The 18,059-nt window shown below is 39.2% G+C and overlaps 1 protein-coding gene across 1 annotated transcript in view; it reads left to right on the top strand.

Annotated features, from left to right (window-relative positions):
• Positions 1-264: 264 nt before the first annotated feature.
• The window catches only part of PLCG2 (phospholipase C gamma 2), a 57,779-nt gene continuing 39,984 nt past the window's right edge, over positions 265-18,059 (top strand). The window contains exons 1-2 of the mRNA XM_050903942.1: positions 265-493; positions 16,215-16,355. Coding sequence (XP_050759899.1) covers positions 298-493; positions 16,215-16,355 — 337 coding nt within the window. The 5' untranslated portion in view covers positions 265-297. The remainder of the gene's footprint in view (positions 494-16,214; positions 16,356-18,059) is intronic.

The following is an 18,059-nucleotide window of genomic DNA, read 5'->3' as shown; positions in this document are numbered from 1 at the left end:
CACCCAGCTCTTTGTTTTTAATAGATTTTGCAGCAGCGCGTCTACCAAAGTGTCACTGGTACCGCCGTCTGTGAAGACTGTTCGTACTTTCTTTCAGGATAAAACGGCATGGATGCTGTTAATGTTAGCTATATATCTGCTCTGTATTTGAATGGGCAGGAGTCTCTATTAGGTAGCTTTAACTTACACAAATGTAATTTTTAAAGAAATAAAAATGCTGTTTTAAATATTGAATTTTCTCTTTTTTCTTTTCAGGACACTGAAAACCATACAAGTTTGATTAAAAAAAAAAAAAAAATGCCCAGAAAGAGTGTAGACTATGGAGTGCTGCCGGAGTATGAGAAAAGCCAGATCAAAAGGACCTTGGAGTTGGGAACTGTTATGACAGTATTCAGTCTTAAGAAGAGTAGTCCAGAAAGGAGGACTATTCAAGTCATAATGGAAACCAGGCAGGTAGCATGGAGCAAGACAGCTGACAAGATTGAAGGTTTCTGTGAGTATTTGCAAAGTGTACCTGAACTTGGAGTTACTAATAAATTGATGTAATCATCAGATATTGGTTTAATGAGCCTTTGTTAACATAATGAAGTTTTTGGCTGAAAAGAGTTTGGTAATTTGCTGAGAATATTCTGAATTGTTGCAATGTAGGTGAAGAATCTTCCGCAGCTCATTATTCAGGTATCTAACACTACTTAAATATGATTAATGTGCTTTTACCCTAAGCCCTGTTCTCAAAGTTTTCATCTTTGAATATGATGGTGCTTGTGTTCTCTGAATTGAGTTACTGAGTGACAACTGTTTTCCATCATTAAGCATCAAGATATCTTGTAAATTCAAGCGAGTAGTACTTCTTTACCCCTTCTCTCTCCGAAAAGAAAAAACTCCATAGACAAGGAAACTGAATTCAAATTTCTCTTTTCTTAGGGAATTTGCTGTTTCAGGATAGACATCATTATTTAGGACCATTATTGGAAAGTACCAATAACTGAGGAGGATGAAGCTGTGAGATGTAAGAGATGGTTTCAAGGTCCTGAGTTGATATGGTCTCTTTAGTTGATATTTGAACTGACTAAACCCACTATTTATAACAAGGTCAGGAAATAGAAGGGGAATGTAAAGCTACATAGGACTGCAAAAGCTACGGTAGAAGAGTAAAGTGAGACTAATCTTCAGTTCTTACTGAACATGGCTGATGTCAGCCAAGCTCAGTCTGTGCTTTCTGGGATTTGTACAGCTCCTGTTAGTATACTGTAATTACAGTGCTTGCATATGACTATATGGTAACTTTTTTTATTATGGTCATGATTTTATTGTGCAACTGCTAAATGGTGTTTGTCTTCAATAAAGGAATTGAATTGTTTGCCTGAATTGCCAGAATCATTTATTGGTCAGCCTCAGCTAATATGAGAATCTTGGAGTTGAGGAACTGGAGCTATTTGGGAAAAGAAATTGTGTTAAGAAGTTGGAGTTTGGAGCTGGAGAGCTGGGAAGGCTGAGCAGGTGTATTGGAGTGAGAGAATAAATACAGCATGGAGAATCTACAGAGATGAGAATTGAACTTACTCAGCAGAGACAGGGATTTCAGTGAGAAACAAGTTAATCAAGGCCTGAGCGGAGAAAAAGTGTTTATGAATGCGAGAAAGAAACTGAGGCGTAATTAAGGAGGAAAAAAACCCAAACCCATAGATATGGAGAATAAAGCAGCTGTTTCTCCCTATAGCATCTTACTGTTTTGGGGACTTGACTACACATGTGTGAATTCCAGTGGGAAAAAATCTACATGGTACTGTTTCAGTGCTACCCCATACCCAGAGCGACTGTGACTGGCACCAGTTACTCCAGTAGTGCAACAGACAGGAGCCATGCTCCCTGGTTGTGAGTACACACTAATGTGAGAGAAACCGGGAAGGAGGAGAGTGGAGTTTGTCTGAGTTGTGGATTTTTAGAACTTCTTTTTGTAAATACACAGTAAGTTAAAAATGCATTGATCTGTAAGGTTGCAAAGACAGGCACTGAGAAGTTGCATGATTTTTGGATTGTCTGTGCAGCTTCCCTTCACGCTCCTTACTTGCAAGTATTAAATCTGTTTGCTACTGTTTCCATTGGTTCCTGTCTCATTCCTTGTGCAGACTGGACCTGCAACTGGAAATGTAATGTAGTGGAATGAAAGACTGGTTGTCTGGAGGATTGGTAATATGCGGTGTTCTGGGAAAAAGCAAACAGGTCTGGACACCCTAATGAACAGGTACTCTGGATCATAGTCTTGCAGTACCCCAGTTTCTCATGTGGAAAATGAGGGTAATTATCTCTTCCTATAATGATGCGTGTGAATGCAAGTACATTACTGGTTCTGATATGCCCAGATCCCGAAGTGAGGTATGCCAAAAAAAAAAAGTCCTGAAAGGAGATGAATAATTCAGTTATGAGAGCATGGCTTTAATATGCTTAGCAAATAAAGCCTGGGGTTACACACAGAGCAATAAGATTAAAACAAAATAGAAAATTACCACTTAGTGGGTGAACGAGGCATTAGAGTCCTCTGGCAAAAACAGTATGTGATCAAGTAGTTGAAGACTTATCATAGCCATTTGCACAGAGGGGCCGAATTTAAAGCTGTACAGGCTGTGCATTCCAGATTTTGGGGTCAACTTTTTCAGTGCTTGACTTGTAATCTTCTTTTATCAAAGCTTCCTGGGGGTGCTGTGTGTTTGTGGTAATACGCCCTGATAATTAAATAGTTTGCTCTATGCATAGTTTTTAACACTTTTAAAAGAAGGTGAATATGGTAATTTGACTCTTACACCTGGATAATCCAGCAGTGTAATGACTTCCTTCTAGTTACACAGGCAGTCATGACTAGAACAGGGAATATAGCTCCAGACCTGTGACTTACCCAAAGGCCATCTGCGTCTCTCCCTGAAAATTGTAGTACAGTAGCAGTTTTTTTAATTGAGCAACATTTAAGTGACCTTTATAACGATGGAAACTTTAGGTCGTACTCTAAAGCACAAATATGCAAAATATTATTTTGTTGTCTTAAAAAGCAATGAATCTGCCAAAAACCAAGATGTATTTTGCAGGCATTGTTTCAGAATATGATATGAACAGTTGTTACAATTTACCACGAACTGTATCTGATCTACTTGAAATGAAAGTCACTTTAAACCCAGCTTTAACTTGCTGACAGTGTTGTTGCTGAAGAGGAAGGAAATATTTAATTTATTTATTTAGTTATTTAAATGTTGCTATGGCTTCTTTTGACTGAGACTCGGGCTTTCTTTTTGCTTGAATAGTGGAAAAATTATGGATTTGAAGCTTTCATATTTGATAATTGAATGGATGGGCTTCTTGAATACCGATGACGGGGAATTAAAATTTTTTATTTCTCTGGAGCTGTACGGAGGAGGTGGTACCAACTTTGTGGTAGGAGAAAAGTTGTTTTGCCTTGTATATATGAATGACCCCAAGTATTCACTGGTGGATTGTGTTGACTTTGTGAAAAATAAAAACAACATTTTTGGTTGTGTGGTTTTTTTTTTTTTTTGTAGTGGCTGAGGGCATAGAATTATCATCTCAAGTGTTATATTGTTTAATATGCTTGTGCTGTACAAGAAATAATATTCGTATGTGACCTTAATGGTTGCTATTTGCATGTGCTACGGTCCAATAAGAATTAATATTCTGTATGGGTAGGAAAGTTAAGATGGCTTCCTGTTGTGTGTATGCCATTTTAACTCAAATTTGGCAACTACTCTTTACAGAAGGCAGAAAACTGAATGTTTGCATCTGCTATGAGGTTTGTGTTTCTAAATCAGATAGTGAGGAGAGTTCTTAAGCTTTGGGACACAAAAATAGGCTGCTAATAGATAGAGAAGATGGAGACCAACTTTTATACTTTATTTTAATACTGTTCCCTTGGAAATTAAGAAAAAAAGGTTTTTTTTCCTCTCTTTAACTGATCTGTATAGTGTTGGGAATTTTGGATGTCATAGTGCCGATTTTCTTGCTGGTGAACTGTAAATGTGTGAAGGACACTCAAATTCCCCTAAGCCAGAGTTGCTTATAATTATTACAAGGGCCTTTTTCAAATTTGGTTAATATTATTTTGGAAGTGGTTTAAGTTAAGTCTCAAAAGAACAAAAAGGCAGCTACTCTTATTCTGGCATAAATTGATCCATGCAAGGGAGATGTAGGATTAGCTATACTCATATAAATGTTTAGACAACCCCATGGCCCCGAATGTGGCAATACTGTGTATTTTAAATTGCATTACTCTTGAAAGGGTCCCTTTCATTGAAAACCTGTCAGCATTTCTGTTTAGAATAGAGTGAAAGAGTAGCTAAAATTATGGCTGTTTCCTGCTCAGTGCAGATGTGTTTCTCTGGATGAGTAAGTAAAATGGAGATACCTTTCTTTAGAAAACTCTTTCTAGACCCAGGCCTTTGGTGTGGTAAGAAATGAGGCTATACAAAGGCTAGGAAATCTGGTTTAAACAGCCTCTGTCTTCATTGTGCGGCTCAGACCACACAATGTCTAAGTGCTGGAGATTTTACACTGACCTTCTGAAAGACTGGAGTTGCCATATGCAAAAGGAATTTTCTAACAAAAATGAACTGGGTAGAAACCTCTGTATTTTCCTCTAAATGAAAGAATACAGGTTGGTTATGTCCTTTTGGGAAGGATATGCTATTTCAACAGTAGATCAAAAGGCCAAGTTTTATGCTGATACGTATCAAGTAAGTCCCCTCAGTTAATAGAACAACTGAGGTTTTTGGTCACTTTTTTTTAGCTTGGGAGTTACTGTGGTGCTGAGAATGGTGCTACACAATTTCTTAATTCTTCAAATACAGGGTTTTATTTTAGCTTCTGGTAAGTTCTAGCTTTACAATTCAAAGAGGGAGCATTATGTACCAGCTCTTCTACTAGTGCTAGTCCTCGCTGCCCACCTGCAAGAGAGGGGAAGGAGCAACCATCAGTGTCTGCCCACACCCTTCCTGAGTTGTCCTAACGGTGTTGGTAACCTGTGGGTGAACAGTCTTTCTTTCCTGTAGAGCTGTGCAGCCAGGAGTTGTTCAAGTCAAGTGAGTTCTTGGATGGTATTTCAATTTCCATGAGGTCAAGCTGGCTGTTGAGCTTGTCCAAGCTAATCAGACTTGATGAAGACAGTAGATTTTGCTGTTTGTAAGGAAACTCTGATCTTCTTGTACAATCTGCGTTTCTTGGGTTTACTGTGATTCTGCTGTTGTAAAATGTAATGCTTTGTAGGCCCAGACAAAGATTAAGTGACTGTGGGGTGTCTTTCTTTTTAGCCTGTAAAGTTAGGAGAGACTGGGAAATGAGCATCTCTCAAGAAAAGTTAAATAAAATTTGTCCATGTTTTCCATTTTGTGGGAGCTTCAAGTTTCCTTCTAGATGAAAGGGGAAAGATTAACAATGGAAAGAGAGGGGCTGCCCGTCCTGGAGTGTTTTTCAGGTTTAGTGGAGGCTGGGAAGGTTTTTAGTGCTGCTGCTCTTTTAGCCACCTGCTGAGACTACAGAGTACCTTATGTATGCCTTTCCTACGTCAGCTGGGTCCAACACAACCCATTGTCAAAACCAAAATGGATAGAAGGGAGCAGTGCACCTTTGAGAAATGTTTTTATCGCGGATGTTTGGCATGCAGGGTTTCACTAGTGTATTAAAATGAATGCCAGCAACATGTGCTTCCTTATGTGGGCCTGCAGAGAGCTATGCAAATAGCTGAAGGAAGCAGGTCTGAGCTAGATGTGACTGTGTTCACCCATGCTTGGGCTTCTTTTAGTCATCTTGCTATTGTTCTATACATAGAGACATTTTAGATGCCCTAATAGCTCTAAGATCATCTGAGGGAAATACTTGTAGACGCTGGCTACAAAATGTCGGAGCTTTTTCTTCTACCTCTTACTTATTAATGGCATTTCTTTGTATTCTGCATTGTTCGCATTTTAAACTGTTAAAGATAACCTAAAGTTTGCTAGGTGGGCTATGGGACGGCTCATGGGGCTCAGAATCTCAGTGCTGTTGATCCTAAGTTACCTAGGTCATCAGTGCCAAAAGATTGGTTTAACTTCTGATGACAGATATTTTTCCCTTGAGGAGCTGTGTGGTGTTCCTCCCCCCCGCCCCGTTGTGCTGTGTATGTTGCAGTGTGATATTAATACTTCATCAGATCACCCATGCTTTGAAGCCATTGTGGGATTTTTTCCCTCATTTATATTTCTTAGTATGCACACTAATGCTCTTTCAGTGGAGCCCCTGTCATTGATTTCAGTAGGAGAAAATTGCTTCGTTTCTTGGATGAGCAGTAAGTTTTGGTGAGTGTTGCAATAGTACTGCCCCATGGATAGACTGACCCGGCGAAAGGTTAGTGACCCTGATGCAGAATGCATCAGAGGTCTTGGGGAGTGAGGCTTATAAATAGGAATGGTATTTCTGACTGTGTGTGACATAACTTTGAGGTGATATTTTCACAGCCTAATATTAAGCAGATAACTTACAAGGCTAGTCTCACCTGTCTGCCCAGATAGTCAGTTGAGAGTATGAAAGGCTCCTCCAGAGCAAAGTTTAGTTCCTGCTCTGAATTACTGTCCGCTGGAGTCTTGCTCTGGCCATTGAATGTATAAAAAGCATAATAACACCAGCTTCCTAACTCTGAGGCAGCGTGGGGTTTTTGTGCTTTGTTTCTTTCATCTATACAGTGGGTTTAAGTATGGGAGTTCTGTTGCAAAGCATCGTAAATGTAAAAATGTAATTTGAACTTTGAGAGGAATTTTGAGTGTAAAAGACAGCACAGAAATAAAGGAGCAGTTTTTGCAGGACCATGGGTCTAAAACCCATGGCACTAGATTTGCAGCTGGTATCAGATACCATTGCCAGGAAAAATAAGCAAATCTCTTACAAGTCTAGGGTGGACCACAGTCTTCCCCCACCACTTTTCCTTGCTGTAGCACAGCCTGACTTAGAAGCTGCCTGGTGCTAGGGAAGGCATTTGGCAACCTTGATTATGTAGCAGGGGAAAGTGTGTGGTGGAAGAATGTGTTTTTCATCGAGTTATAGCTTGTGCAAGTGGGACCCAGTATGACTTGGCTATGGATCGTTTACCCATAGGTTTTATTGACCATTGTATGTTCATGGGTTTGCGATTTAAGAACTACAGATCTTGGTAACTATAGTAAAGCTAAACTAACTTTTGCTTTACCAACACATCAGAGAAGGAAGCTTCAGTTTCCTTGTACAGAGGGAATTGATTTGCTTGTTTAATTTGTAATGGGCCCTTTTCTTGCAGAAACTAATTTATGCATACTAGATACATGACTGTGAAGCTGTGACATACCAGCATGATTTATTGCAGTGTGTTGCTTAGCGTGTCACTTCCTTATGGTTCTGCTGTGTATTTTTATTGTTTATGTTTACCCTTTACAACTACGCATGGGTCCGCATGGTGGCCCTGGGGTCACACACACCCTGTGCTGTTTCTCTGCGCTTCACACTGTCACAGGCTGGCCACACAATGGATGTGTGTTGTACATCCCTTGGTATCTGGGGGTCACTTCTGCCTCCACGTCAGCTACTCTGCTGTGCTGTTTCTTTGCTAGGATACCAAATGGCCCACAAACAAGTGTACTGTCATAGCTGAGATAGCGGTGGAGGGAAATACTGGACTGCAGTGAATGGCAGAGGGGAAGGAAGGGGTGGCCAAGAGTGAGAAGTGCTCGTCAGTGCTCTGCTAAGAGACATGTCTGTGCGACTGGCACCGGGGGCTTGCTGACTGAGAGTACATTTCAGTACTACCAAAGAAGGCCTCCCAAATCTCCTCATATTGTGGTATACACATTTATATGCACGTGAATGAATTAGGGCTCAATGAGGTTACGGTATTTAAGCTTGTGGAGCAAGTAGGTGGCAAGGTGTAGATCTCCACGAAGCTGATCCATCATGGATATTTTATTCTTTATCGCATGCAAAGTGCTTTAAGGACAATTATAAAGGGAAAGTTTGTGGTGACTAGAGTTTGATTAGTCACTGGAAAATATGTGAGTTTCTGCATACTCTTCCATGAATCCTTGTGTTAAGTGATGATTCACAGCCAGGAGAATTTATGCTCTGAGAAATCTGTGGTGCCTTCCTCGAATGTGTAAGTGTGTGTTTCTCTGTAATACAAGCATGCACATTTCAAGGAAGATTCTGTTGAGGACATAAGATGATTTCTCTTTTTTTTGATCAGCTAGGTTTTTTTTTTTCATGTGAAGAGGTCACCTGCTTTTGTAAAATGATTAAAACGTGGTTTAAATCCCTTAGTCTTTGGAAAAGAAAGATGACCTATCTTTTTTGATGTTCTTGATTTATTGCAAAATACTCAAGAAAAACATCTAGTGACCATTTAGTTATGCAAGCGCACAACAAGAAGTAGGTTTAAAGCATTGGAGGGCCATGTTTAGGAAAAGGTCATATAATATATCAGCTGTTAAAATGCTCTTTCTGTATGTAGACCAAGGGGTTAGGGTATAGGTAATCTTGAAAGAGAAGAGGCAGTAAATGTGTTAGTATTAATTTATTCTGAAAAATTTCTGTTTCTCAGAGGATGAAATACCTGTGTTTGGGAACGGCAGAGATGCAGACCTCTTGGCAATGTAATTGCAAAATTATGAAGCAGAGGAATAAAGGCTACTTAAATTGAGGCTTTTAATGCTAATGATGTGCCTCAGTATAACACATAGTAACCATTTCTTTTTTCTTCGGTCCAGACCTTTATTAATGCAGTAGGGCTATCTTACACCTTTTTTCATTTTTAATAGAAAAGTATGACTGACAATGCATAACACTTTATTTTAGGATTAACATGGTCTGATAATTTCACATAGTCTCTCTTCTCCTATTTTTTCTGTAATATTTTTCCAGAGTTTGTAGAACAAAATGACTGTGGCCCACTTTTTGAATACATTTGCCATCTCAAATTAGTGTTACTGATCTTTCATCTAACCTATGAAAAAGAATTATCAAAGATTGTTAATTCACTTGAGATTTTCTTCCTGCTGAAAAGAGGATATTTTACAGAATTTGTCCTCTAGAATATGATTTAAAAAAACCCCCATGAAACCAAGTTGAATTTGCATGTTTCACGAGTATATTAAGAAAAGGGGTGAATGGAAACAAAGAACTAACTTAGTAAATTCACATTATGTGTAGAATTAGAACCTGTGGGAGCTGCTCTGTTTTTTCTCGATCTGCAAGATTGCAGTGTGTTTGTGTTTTCAGATTGTGTTACATTGCCAAGCAGAAATCACTAGTTTCTGCAAAATGTTGCACCTGGATATTTAATGATCAAAGCTCATTGGAGAAGCAGTGCATCTATAATATAGTCATGTAGATAACAGGACCAGATCAGGCCACATACAATTTACAGGGTGAGGTGAAATGCAGGGATGCATAATTTAATGTAATGTCAGTCTTATGTATGTTGCCACAGGTGGTGCTGTTCTAGGTAACAAGGATTGGGTTTTTTTTTAATCTTTATTGTTGTATTTTGTGAATTTTATCCTGTAGCATGTTTTCCCTGAAATTAAATTTTGCTAATTTTGCTTTTAAAATCTTTGCTAAAATGACCTGCCAAAGAGAGCAAATTTTGGTTCCGTGCATCCTTTTGGCAGTCAGATACATTGGGAGACTTAAAAAACTAACACCTAAGAGACTATTTATGCAAGTGGCTTACATTCTTAAACATAGATGGGGGATTTTTTTTTTCTTTCCCATAGGTTAAACAGCTAAGTCATTTAATTAGTAGAATTATTAATACCAATGTGAACTTCCTCTGTGGTGGAAAACTTTTTTTTTTTTTTCCTTTGGAGAAGATGGTATAAACATTTACAGCATCTGTACCTTTCTGGGAGAAGTGATGAGTATCTGCATATTCTGCTGAGGAGTGTGAAACAAGTGCTTTTGGCTTGAATGTTAGACTTGACCTTGCTAGTTTCTAGTAGTGACTTTTTTTTTTTTTACTGCTAGCAGAATTTGTTTCTGTCTGAATTTCCTTACTGTTTCAGACATAAAGTAATAAATAAACTTAACTCACACTGAAAACTCCAAGTCCATATTCTGTAACTTTCTTTCTGTATTCTGAATACTGTTAAAAACCAATGTCATTGCAAAAGTGAATCCACTTCTTGCTCTTTGTGGAGTATCTTTTCAAAGGAACATTAAAATTCACCTTTTTTCTGTGTTGAAATTGCTGTGTTTCAGTTGTTACCCAGGGGATCTTTGTGTAAGTCTTCAGCTGAGTATTTAGAGCTTGGTTTCTGTGGTCAAATGAAAAAATGAACGTGTGTAGCCTTTAGCTGTTTTCAAATCATTTCTTCCCTTTAGCAGCTCAGTTCTGCAATGTTTAATGCTAACTTACAACGACCAGACTTCCTGTCATGGCCAGCCAGCGAAACGGGGATGGAATGAACTTCATAGACCTGAGCACCCCTAATGTGATTGATCAAAGTGAGTGCGAGATGTAGGTACTCCAGTACACCTTCCCCAAAGTCAGAGTTTTACATGGCAACATTTTTGTTTTGTTTTGTTGCATGGAGTAGAATGTGAACTTTTATGGGCGCATATGTAAATTTTTACCCTATTCTTATCTCATTTTATGAAGGTGTCTTTTAATTTTTAATATGAAACCAATAGCCATTTGAGATGTATGGCCCCTTGAATTCAGAGGTCAAACTGGGAAGGGCTGTCATGTGTTGTTGCTCTACTGAGCAGTCCAGTGAGAAATTATTAATTTAATGGTAACTTGTTACTGTACGTGACAGCTCTGTGTGACCTGATTACTTAAAAACCTATGGCTTTAAAAGGTGCACTTCTTTAAAGCTTACGTCAGTCACACAGCTAAATCCCCAGAGGACCCCTTGGAAAGGTAGTCATGTGTGCTTTCTCAAGATGCACTGCACTGTTTCTCATGTTCCATCCTTGTAACTGTGTTTTCAGATAATTTTGTGGTTTACCTGTAACGCCTTCCTTGGGCCACTGAATGTCACACTAAATTCCACTGTTTGTATGAGCTGAATTAATTTCCATGCCACATCTGTACTGTCATGCTGCAGGAGATTTCTGCTTTCATGTGACTTTGTCCTTCTCTCAGAGAAGCCTCACCTTGTTCCCTTTAGAGTTGCACAAGATCCGTATTTCATTGCTGCTCTGAATAAAACAGGCTGTTAAGACACACCTTGTATAGTTAATCTTTAATTCTGCAGAAGTGAGAACAAAGCCATTGTCCTCGCTAACCACCGTGAAGTACATTTGCAAAAGGATACTAAAGGCTTTCTTCATTCACTGGGCACTCATTTGCACATAGCCGATGTTGCAGGGGGCAGTTTCTGCCTTTCCGAAATGAAAGCTTCTTTGGAATATTTTGTAATGCAAATTGTTGAAAAAAAAAATATGGATTCTGAAAACTGGTTCTTAAGTGCAGAATGTTGTGCTATATATATACACATGAAAATGCGAATATATTCATATAGAGAATGCCTACCCCATGTCTCGGTCCACAGCACTTAGGTGATTTGAGTCCCTTATTTTCCTCTCCGAAACATTGCCAGTAGTTTCCCTTTAGCCTTCTTGAGACTTACTGAAAATACCTGCTGAAGTAAATAGTGCTCATGGCCTGATTTTTGACTCTCTAAGCCTCCTTTGAATCTCTCTGTAGGCTTTTTCTTCTCCTTCATTAAGTACATAACTGAGCTCTGATCCAGGCATCATTTGTGGCCACAGACACTGAAAGACTCCTGGGGACTTCGAACTTCGAGTCAGGAGCCGTCTCTTACAAGACTCTGTAGTCCGTAATTCCAGTCTCAGTTGAACTTTTTCGCTATTTATCAAGACTTTTCTGTCAAGGATACCTCGCTAGATTGACAGCCTCTAAGGTTTTTTGACTTACCCCATTTATATACAATCTGCCTGACTTTCCAGCCTAAAATTACCTGACTTGACCGAAGCTGGTCTTTACAAACATGCCTTCCTACAGTGAACTTACATGGGCACCTCCAGCTAACAGAAGGTGTTCTGCTGTTGGCATTGGCTGGTTTTAAGCGGGGTCCATTCCCTAACTCAGTTGTCTGTTTGGGTGCTGAACAGTTGCACTCCCAACTAGAGCTGGGTGTTGTGTGAGTGCGGGGGTGGACAGAGGCAGAATTTCTCCCTTTGAATAGCAGTGCTGGTTTGTTCTCTTCTTCTGGAGTGAGAAGCACAGTGTTGTGTACAATGTAATGTTTTTTGCAGTTCTCCTGTTCACATCATTGTCTACCTGTGCTTACCTTATGTCTTGTCTTCTACTCAGCTTGCACAGCACCTGCTGTAGTGGAATCCAAGTTCTGTTTTACCGTCTGCCTTTAGGTGTAACTGAAGGAAAGGTAACAGCAATTCATACCTATAAGTGTGTGACTAAATGTGATCACTACTGCCAGGTTATTTGAATGGAGATCAGTGGAGATGTCGAGGATCAAGTTTATTGTTAAGTTTATGGCAGTAAAGAGCTCTAGCAGGTGCTCTGGAAGGCACTGAGCAATTAATCTGTGTAGTCTTTGGAAAGTAGTGATGTAGTAGTGTAATGATCCATTGAATTAACTGATTTGCCGAACAACACACAACAGCAGGAGCTGAAGTTTAGCAGCTTCAGGCTCTGAACTGCCACAAGTACTGCATGTCCAGATCAGAGCCTGAAACAGGATGGTAATTGAAGGTGCCTTGGAGTCCGGTCTCGTTAAAGAGCCACTTGAGGGAGTTGTCAGAATCAATAGGTGACTGATGAGGCTGCCAAGGAGATCCTTTTAACCTGTGGAAATAACCACATAAACGAATGGATGAAATGTAAACTAGTATTGTGGGGTTTTTAGAGTGGCACTAGACTTCTAAACTGTTTGGCTGGGGACTGAATGCATTGGGAGTGTCCTCCTTGTCTTGCTGGATGTGAGTCAACTTCTCTACAGGGCATACTTTGATTTATGTTTCCTTGGGAAATGCATTAATCTTCTTGCACTATTTTATGGAAATCGCACCTGCAAGTATATTGAATTTGATCTGACACTGCAAGATGCATATGTCCAGGTCTGTGCTTTTTTCAGGTGTATCAGGCCCCAGGAATACCTGTCTGTGAAGCCAGGTCAGGATAAGGCTCTGCAATTTGTGCGTGGGATTGAGAAAGAGGAAGGCTCCAGTACTTCAAGGCAGTAAGAAGATAAGAGTGTCCGAGGCGCTGTGCTTGTAGTTCTGGCACAGGCATGAAGTTACATTTTAATTGTTCAGTGACAAATTGTGCTGTAAAAAGTTCACAGTAACCGCGTAACAGCGAAGTTGGTACAGTTGACTTACTAATCTGAGTCTGAAACACGTTGCAGCTTTTCCTGGCCTGTTCCTTTCTCAGTTCAGTTGGAATCAGCCATTCTGGACTTAGTGGGCATCGTGTGGAGGGTGCCAGGCAGCTCCGGGCTACCTGGGGAGACAGCAGAGCTTAGCGCAAGACCAAAATTTATGCTTGCTGTGCATGTCTCTCTTTTTCCCCTCTGATTTTCTGCCTTGGCTTTTCTTTCAATAATATAGAATAATACATCCGAAATGACGCTATAAAATGTCATTAAAATATATGCAGGTAGTTTCTACTCATTTTCTGAAACTATAACATATAATATATCTTTCTTTCTGTGAAAATCTAAAGCATGTTTAATAAAACTTGTGTTTTGTACATCTGTTTCATGTATTATTTAAGTAAATGTAATGATATCTTGCCAGAATTTTGTAGGACGTATATAATATGTTGCCTGAAAAGTACAAGAATGTAAAATTCTGAATTTGAGGGGTTTTTATGCAAATATTTTCTCTCCCCCCCCCCCCTTTTGTTCTCTTGCTGAACCATTCCTCTGTTTACTGAATGTTTAGCAATTAGGGTAATCGCTTTTTCAAAGACCAGTCAGAGAAACAATAATATGGTTACCAGTGTGAAACCTGTGCATACAAAAATCCTCGTGCCTATATGCATATACACATACGTTCACGCAGGAGAATGGGATGGTAGGGTTGAAAGGTTGTAATGCAGGGAAAAGAACTGTAGTGAGTATATGTAACTGAGGGGAGACATTGAGTAAGTTTGTGTGTTTGTTTCAGAGGTCAGAATGAGGTAAGAGCCACTTGAAATGACAACAGCAATACAGGTTGTGAAATCTGTTTTATCGCTGCTTGTAGTTATTCTTTGTGGGGGTCTTTGTGGTATGATGTTCATATGTGTGGATTTATAGGAGTCTGAAATGGAAGGTGTGCTTCACTTTGAAGTTAAAACTGTGTTTTTCAGCAGGGGTTTGTTGGGTGAAGGGAAAGCAGAAGAGGTGACTGGGGTTGCTCTTGCCCATGATTAGAATGAGCCAGCATGGTGCGCAGTCCCATGCTGTTTATTGCAGCCATGCAACCTCCTTCCCTCTCCATTTGGGTACTTTCTATCTCTGCATCCTGATTCTTCTCTGCTGATATTAACATGAATTAGTGTGCTTAGATCATCTTTTTCAGATGGTCGCATTTTGGGATGGAAGTTTGGATACAGCGCTAGGGATCTAAGTGAGACTCTGGATGATAAGGGGATCAGAGTCATCAGTAGGAGCTTTTGGTTGCTGGTCATTTATGGTCATGTCATGAATTTATTTTAGAAGTTTGCGTCTAAATTTAGGGCCCCTAGCTAATCAGATATGCAGATCTTAGGAGATGTTTTCATGGTTTGAGAGGGTGGCTGAGACACGGAGGTTGAGACATTAAAAGCTCTATGTTGAAGATAATTACACTTGGAAAAATTAGTTTAAGAAAGATGCTTGTGTCCTATGATTAGTTCAGGTTAACCTTTGAGGTCCCATTTTCCCAAGGCAAGTTGTTTGATGACTGGGAGAAAGGAGTGTCTGATGGAAAGTTTGGCCTGGCATACTTTGCAGAGAATAAGAAATTCCAAGATGAATTAATGTTTCATTATCAGGATTTTATTGATGAACTTCCTTGCTTGTCTCTCCCTCCTTTCCCTGTTGGCATGATAGAAACCCAGTGTTACACAGGCCAAAGCTTTAACCAGTGTTCAGCTCCCCCTCCATTGGCAGCAGAGTTGCTTTTTCATTATGTTATTATCTGTTTTCTGTTACTGATGAGGTGCTCATTTAAAACAGGGGTTTTTATATTGTGACGTTCTTAAATGCATGGACAGAAACCCTCAGCTCTTTTCCTTGGATCTTGCTAGGTCTGATAAACACATTTCAAGAGCAGCCATGAAATGTTTTTCTTCAGTCTTCATCCTGTAGCTTGTAAGTCAAGACTGTCCAGAAGTGGGAAGAGCTGTTTATTTGTCTGGTCCACAGGCAGAACAAAACCACTTCCTCAGTTTTCTAATAAGTATCTTATCTTGAGAGTGCACATATTTCTATTTCAGTGCTGTCTCACTACTGTTATGCAGGCCACGTAACAAGGGTTTGATAAAAAGGGAGCTGACTTGCGAAAATGTGTGCTTGTGCAGTGTTCCTGTTCTGCTATACTCTAATACATACCTGTGTTCTGTAGAAAGCAGCAAGTTGAAGGTGATACAACAGGTTGTTAAATGACAGAGATCTCTCTGGAGTTGACCAGGAAAAAACTCACAAACGTTTTAATTATTAGGCTGGATTTTCTCTTTATATTCCTGCTTTAAATATTTTTCTTACATGTGCCAGTGACTATACTAGCTCACTAGCTGACAAGGGTAGCTGACTGACTAAGATCTGATGCATAATTTTTAGGTGGGTAAGTTAGAAGTTGTATCTTTTCTTTTTTGTTTCTGAACAGTTGTCATGGCAATTGGGAATTTCTTGCTTAGAGTAAATGCCATTTGTGAAATCATGTCTTCTGTAACCCAAAGGGGCTATGTGTATACACTTTGTCCGTGGATAATCAGTGATAGTGAAATGATAAAAATATGACAAGTTACTTTTCTTCTTCTTTTGGTCCTTTTCTACTGTTGTCTGTTAGTGAGTAATGTATTTAGTCGTGGATTCGTGGATTGCAAGCTGGTGCAACTTGCATTTCTTGCCCAATAAAGATCTGTAAGTTTATATAGATATTTTATATATGTATGCATGCTTTGAGTTGTTCATCTTATTGTTTCAGGCTGTGCTGGAACATAAGTGCAGTTGTACTGACTGAATGTTGTTTCCTTTCAGTGGATCTGATGGAAATAAAAGAAATTCGCCCAGGAAAGAATTCAAAGGACTTTGAGCGTTGCAAAGCAAAGCAAAGAGAAGAACACTGCTTTACTATTTTTTATGGTACCCAGTTTGTCCTCAACACCTTAAGCTTAGCAGGTACTTTTTTCTTCTTTGTTTCTCCTTTAAACCTACCAGTTGAACAAATCAAATACATTGATGGAACAGTAATGCAAAGAATACTGTGGTTTTGACTTCTGCAGTTCAGGAGTGCACCAGATGTTTAAAATCTGGAGATAGACCTTTTACTCGGCCCTTCATATCTATGAACTGCTGCATTTGTAATGTTTTGCTTTCAAATAGTGTATCGTGTGAGTGTAGTTTCTGATTTGCTCAATCATTTCTAGCAAGGTAGACTTTGGCTGGTTAAATATCTCTAGTAAGGTTTTCAACACTGAAGAGTGGAGGTGACATTGTCTTCTTCAAAGTCGGCAAAGGATTTGCTATTGTCTTCAGTGTGGCCAGAATATTGCCCTGGCATTTTTAGTCTGGCCAAAACGATTCTGGAAACAATAGCCATGAAGAGTTAGACTACAGCTGTATCACAGAAACTTTCCTATCACCTGTAAGCAATTGCAGACTAATTTGGAAGAATGAAGTTCTAGTTTGGGTTACATGTGTGCATGTCACCTGATAATACTGAACCTCTTCTAAAGAAGTACTAGGGGACCATAAATAAAATTGGAAGGCGATAAATTGAAAATGAAGAGATCCATGTGAAACAGAGGGAAGTTGTATCCTGTATCTGTGGAAAGAGTTGGGGCACTTCTTATTTCAGGTGAGATTATCCAGGGTCGCAAAACCAAAGATTTTGAAATGAAAAGGGATATAAATTCTTATAGTGCAGGCTGAATACAGTTTCTGACTAGTGGAGTTTACGAAGTGATTTCCGTTCTAAAAAGTTTGAGATGGATCCTTGGTTTAGAATCATACAGACGATTTATTTGGAGTGGTAGTGCGCTCTGTCCTGTGCAGGAACACGCTTGTCCATTTAAATCATTAAATTCATTGCAAAATCTTAATGGGAGAAGAGGGGAGCGCTTTGTAAGCATTTTAATGCGAACTAGCTTTTTTTAAAATGGAATTAATTGTTTATAGATTGCAGTACTAGAAGACAGTTTTGTGCAGTCTGATGCACTGGAAATTAAAGACTGCTTGTGACTAATCTATTGTAGGCTTTTAACTTTAAATAAGTTTTACCATTGTTGACTGAAGTCTATGAAAATTTTGAGTAAGTGGCTGTACTTAAGTGTGCTTAAGTGTGCCAGGTACTTCAGATTGATTTCCTTCAACAACCCCCCGGTCCCTGTTCCATGGTGGTTCTCAAAACCAGGCCTCTGCCAATACTTTGAAAAAACTTGGTACCATGAGATATGTTGCCATAATGCTGAACTGCAGAACAAGATGATACAACTTTCAATTAAGGGGGAAATCCTTTTCCTTGTTACAGTGCTTTGTCGTGGTTTCTTAAAACAATATAAAAAAATTGTTACTTAAAGGGAATGGTAGCTGTCATAAACGGCAGATTTGTCTTGGGAGAATTGGTTTGGCAGTAGTAGTGGGTGTTCTTTCCGAAATTGTAACTAATTGAAAAACATTTCCATGGGGAGCTGAGGCTGGACTCTAGCTTCATCCTTGGGGGATAAAGCATTGTTTGAAAGTATGTTTAAAAAAAATGTAATCTTCATCTTTTGAGAAACTGTTTTGCTTTGAAGGCAGTTAAAAGAATTTGCACACATTTACAGCTCCTGTGTGAAAATAATTTTTCAGAACTCATTTAATTGAAGAATGCCTTCATGAAAT

This window comes from Gymnogyps californianus, chromosome 12 (genome assembly GCF_018139145.2).
Source record: "Gymnogyps californianus isolate 813 chromosome 12, ASM1813914v2, whole genome shotgun sequence".
Lineage (NCBI taxonomy): Eukaryota > Metazoa > Chordata > Aves > Accipitriformes > Cathartidae > Gymnogyps > Gymnogyps californianus.
This window is presented reverse-complemented; position numbering and strand designations above follow the sequence as displayed.